Here is a 5,000-nt window from a genome sequence, read left to right on the forward strand (position 1 = left end):
GGCTGTGTCGTTAGAAGCTTGCTCCTCAATCACATGGTTCCGGGCTCAGGCCCACAGCATGGCAGCTTGGGCAAGTGTATTTATTATTGCCTTGGGCCTACCAAAGTCTCGTGACTGGATTTGATAGACGGAAACTGAAAGAAGCCCGTCGTATGCATATATATACATATATGTATGTATAGGTGTTTGTATGCTTGTGTGTCTGTGTTTGTCCCACCATCATTGCTTGACAACCAATGCTGGTGCGCTTAGTCCCCGTATCTTAGCGGTTTGGCAAAAGAAACCGATAGAATAAATACTAGGCTTACAAAGAATAAGACCTGGGGTTGATTTATTCGACTAAAGCAGTACTCCAGCTTGGCCTTAGTCAAATGACTGAAACAACTAAAAGAATGAAAGAATAAAAGAAATACATATATAAATATACAGATACATACATATATATATATATATATATATATATATATACACACAAACACATTTACATATACATGCACATATATACATGTACATATGTATGTGTGTATAATATATATGTATGTATATATGTGCATGTGAATGTAAATATGTGTATACATATATATTCATTTATACCATACATACCTATATCTATATGTATGTACGTATGTATGTATGTATGTATGTATGTATGTATGCACGCATGTATGTATGTATGTATGTATGTGTGTGTCATGTGTATGTGTAAATGTTTGGTATTGAATTTAGCAACACCCCTGTAAGATAAATACCATAGTCGACCTTGGCGAGATTTCAGCTCAAAAATTTAAAGGGCCATAATTAAATACCGCATGTCGTTTTGTCCGTTGCTCTACCGTTTCTGCTAATCCACTGCTGCTCATCGTTTAAATAATGGTCAGCTTCAAAACTATAATAGAATAATGAAGATGATGCATTTAAAATTGTCATTGGCATTTATTTATGAGTGCGGTTTTGAAACTATTTGCCTTCATGCTTCTCTCCCTGTCTGTCTATCTGCCAATCGTCTGTCTGTCTGTCTGGTTGTCTCTCTCTCTTTATGTCTGTCTGTCTCTATGTGTATGAGTGTGTGAGTGAGTGTGTGAGTGAGTGTGCTTGTGTGTATGTGTGAGTGTGTGCGTATGTGTCTGTCGCTCCATGTGTGAATCAGTGGAAGTGTATTCTTCTGAATATCGCACTTGCTTAATGGGTGTGTTTGTTGACACTTGATATCTGTGTGGCGTTATGCTTGTGCCTGTGTGTGTGTGTTTGTGTGTGTGTGAGTTCGTGTCTAATTTATGAGAAAACCTCTGTGGAAATGACTACACTCAGGAGATATCTTTAAAACACAAAAACAACAACAAAAGAGGTGTGGTTTGCTATTCATTAAAAACGTATCTTAGGCAAGTTCCCATTGGCTGATTCCAGTGACTGAGGAATCGCTGTGATACTTCATCTTTCTCTTTTTATCTATTACTCTGTCTCTCTTTCCATCTTACTCTCCCACTCCGACTCTTGCTTTCCCCCTTCACTCTCTCTCTCTCTCTCTCTTTCTAATTTTTCGTCCGATTCGCTCCCTCCCTCTCTCTCTCTGTCTATCTCTCTGTCTCTCAGTCTGTCTGTCTTCTCTCTCTCTCTCTCTCTCGTGCACATTCTCTACTTCTCTCTTTATCTCTAACCCCACTTATTCTCATTTACCCGCTCTTTCATTTCTCTTTTACACTTTCTCTGTCTCCGTCACGTAAACATCTTCACAAACCTCAATAACATACATAAACAATACAACAATACTGTTTATCTTTCACGTGATAGCTTCTTATCTTCTGATAAGAGCTCAGAAGCATTATTCTTTTCCAACAGCCTTCGTTTCTTTTATGTCCATTCTTATCTCGCTCTCCCTTTATCACTCAACCTCTCTTTTTTCATTTCAACTTCTCCTACCATACACACACGCCAACAACCTTTATAACTCTTTACTTATCTCACATTTCTCTTTTACTTCCTGTCCCTTTTCACTTCCAAGTTCTTTTTTTTTTTTTTTTTTGGTTGTTTCTTCTTTAACTTGTCCTCTTTACTCTGCACTTTTCTCTTCCATGTTTTCTAATGTCTCATACGTTATTATTCTGCTTTTTTTCTCACTCGAAGTCATTTTCAATCTTTCTCCAGATGTTTAAAGTCTAATGGACGCGACTAGTAGTGTTTACTTCCCGCACCACACTCGCCGCCTTCCTCGCAATAATCATCGATTCCAGCGGGCAGCACTTTCACCATCACCGCTGCTTCTCACACCTCCATTGTCAGACCAACTCCAAGAACCCCACTGTCTAGCACAGCAGAAAAAACTTATGTTTCCACGAGACACAGGTAACTGTTCCTATATCGACCCTGTGGTGACTTTACCTGTGGTCACTTATGATCACGGAGTATGTCCAACGTTACATGAACCTCCACCTGCATGTATTTATGCCCGCAATTCTCCCCAAGGAACATCTGCTGGCTATGGCGGTCAAAATATGGCTGTAGTCGAAGAAGGTTTGCAACAACAGCAGCAATTACATCTGTGCCATCACGATGATCTGACATCTTCCAATGTATCTTCTTCGTCGGCTGTAGTGACGTCACAATCTTCAAATGCAAGTCCATCAAATTCTACAAACGCAGTAGTACCTGCTGCTACTGGGTCTCCAACACCGAACACGAGGACTGAAGGTGCAGCAGCGGCGGCGACAGCAACAGTTGCCCCGGCGGTAAATACTGTTGCTAATATAATCGGTGTGGGGAGTTCACCTGGTGCTGGTGCAACCGGAAATGCCGCAGTAAATAATGGTGTGTCCGATGGAACAAGTGCAGTTGCAGCAGTAGTTTGCAGAGGGCAGCAACAGCAGCAACAACAACAGCAACAATCGAACAACATTGGACAATTACATAACCAGCACACGCAACCACTTCATTCACATCAGCAGCAGCAGCAACAACAACAACAATCACAGCAGAATAGCCCCACAAGAAATGCATTGAACTCGAATCCAGCCCATATGCAAGCATCAGTGGTGGTTGCGCCTACAGCAGTAGGTAACCACCTTGGAACAGAGGCTTTACCGCGCTTGCATACGCATCAGGCTCACCATTCGCATCACCAAGCACAACAATCGTTACAACATCAACAACAACAACAACAACAACAGCATTCCCATCACACCCAACAACTCCATTCACAAACACATCAACAGCCACCACCTGCTCACTCGCAGCCGTTGCACCATCCTCATCATAATCACCATCCTCACCACCATGCATCAGCTTCGCCAGGTAATACACTAAATTCTTCCTCCAGTATTGGCACATCGTCGCCTAATGTTCGGCAACAACCAGCACTTCAGTTTCCCTGGATGAAGACCACCAAATCTCATGCACATCAATGGAAGGCCGGTTGGCCAGGTAAGTATGTTTACTTAAATTTCTTAGTTATTATAAAAACCATTTCGATAACTCCATCGCTAAATCCAGCATCTTCAAGACAACTGTCCGCGTCTCTTGGAATTTTAGTTAAAAAAAAAAAAAAGAAGGAATTACTACACAGAAAATCTATTCACTCGCTACAAATTTCCTTCAATGGATTTATGTAATTCAGAAAAGAATTTTGTGCATACCATATGTATATGGATGAATGTCTTCAGATTTGTGAAATTAATAGTGTGTGGATCATATTGAACAAATCTGAATCATTTGAAGCAAAGGAGTCGAATATGCAGTATTAATATGTTAATAATTTCATTCAATAAGTGGATTGATACAACAATCCAGTCACCGATGATTTCTGAACTGTATTTGAATGCCACTGGATGTTTTTTTGTTTTGTATTTACCACAGAGTTTTGATTATAAACCGTTTTTGAGTGCGTATAAGTGTTTAGATGTTTAGTGTCTTTATGTAATAATACAAACTAGCTATATCAATGTGTTTATTGTAGTCGATTTTCGCAGTCTTAATTATTTTTCGTTATGCCACCTAATGATACAGAATGAGTGTAAGGGGGAAATCTATCGGGATATGTTTTGACAAGAACAATTATAAAAGATTCCCATGACCGAAATTTGAATATCCACAACGTGTCCGCATCTCGCAAATATATATTTCGCTGTTATGTGCTTGTATGCAGCTTCTAAGGTACTTCAAACAGAACTGTTGAACATATCGCTGGACATAAAAACAAGTATATCGTTACTGATAGTCAATATGGCAACAATATATTGTGGAACTTATCGAATATCTAATAATCATTTTAAATACCGAACAATATAAAAACGTAACACAAAAGGTATTGTATTGTTATTATTCCAAATGTTTATTTATTATTCTTTATGCCTGACGAATTGGCAGATTCTTTAGAACATTGGTCGCGATGTCATAAAGTATTCCGGTTCGTGGCATTCTGTGTTCAAATCCTAAGTCGTACATTTAAATGGTCACCCGATTCAACAACACTACTGGTCCTTAGGCGTTCTACAAAGAGTTCATGTCACTAGTTAGAAGATACCTTCCATCTATCTCGCATCTCGTGGAGGATCCTTGAATCACGAGAACTACTCTTCATTTTTGAATAAGAAATACAAAAAATATTTTGAAACCAACGTTCTAAATACTTTTAATTCTGGCTTTGTGCCAACATTTGAAACCAGTATTAAAATTATTTGTAAGACGGTGAGCTGTCAGAGTCGTTAGCACACCGGTCAAAATGCTTAGCAGCATTTCGTTCTTCCTTACGTTCTGAGTTCAAATTCCGCCGAGGTCGACTTTATCTTTCATCCTTTCGGGGTCGATAAAATAAGGGGTTGATTTTACTGATTTACCCACTCCCTGAAACTACTGTCCTTATGCCAAAATTTGAAACCAATATTAAAATTAACCGTTATTGTAATATAATTTTCTTATTCAAAATACCATTTTTTCTTAGTTTAAATATTTCTCCGTTTAAATATTTGCACCGAGTGAATCGTTCCAGTTATTTTTCTTAACATATTTAG

The 5,000-nt window shown here is 38.9% G+C and overlaps 1 protein-coding gene across 2 annotated transcripts in view; it reads left to right on the forward strand.

Moving 5' to 3' along the window:
- Positions 1 to 5,000, forward strand: part of LOC106876456 (uncharacterized) — a 137,797-nt gene that overhangs the window by 31,769 nt on the left and 101,028 nt on the right. Inside the window, exon 2 of one of the 2 annotated variants that reach the window (XM_089355765.1) lies at positions 2,143 to 3,414. In XM_089355765.1, the coding sequence (XP_089211891.1) occupies positions 2,157 to 3,414 (1,258 nt within the window). In that variant the 5' untranslated portion in view covers positions 2,143 to 2,156. Of the gene's footprint in view, positions 1 to 1,688; positions 3,415 to 5,000 lie in introns of those variants that run through there. The other variant, XM_014925016.3, reaches the window with a different exon arrangement.

Source organism: Octopus bimaculoides, chromosome 7 (assembly GCF_046866305.1).
Source record: "Octopus bimaculoides isolate indiv1 chromosome 7, ASM4686630v1, whole genome shotgun sequence".
Classification (NCBI taxonomy): domain Eukaryota; kingdom Metazoa; phylum Mollusca; class Cephalopoda; order Octopoda; family Octopodidae; genus Octopus; species Octopus bimaculoides.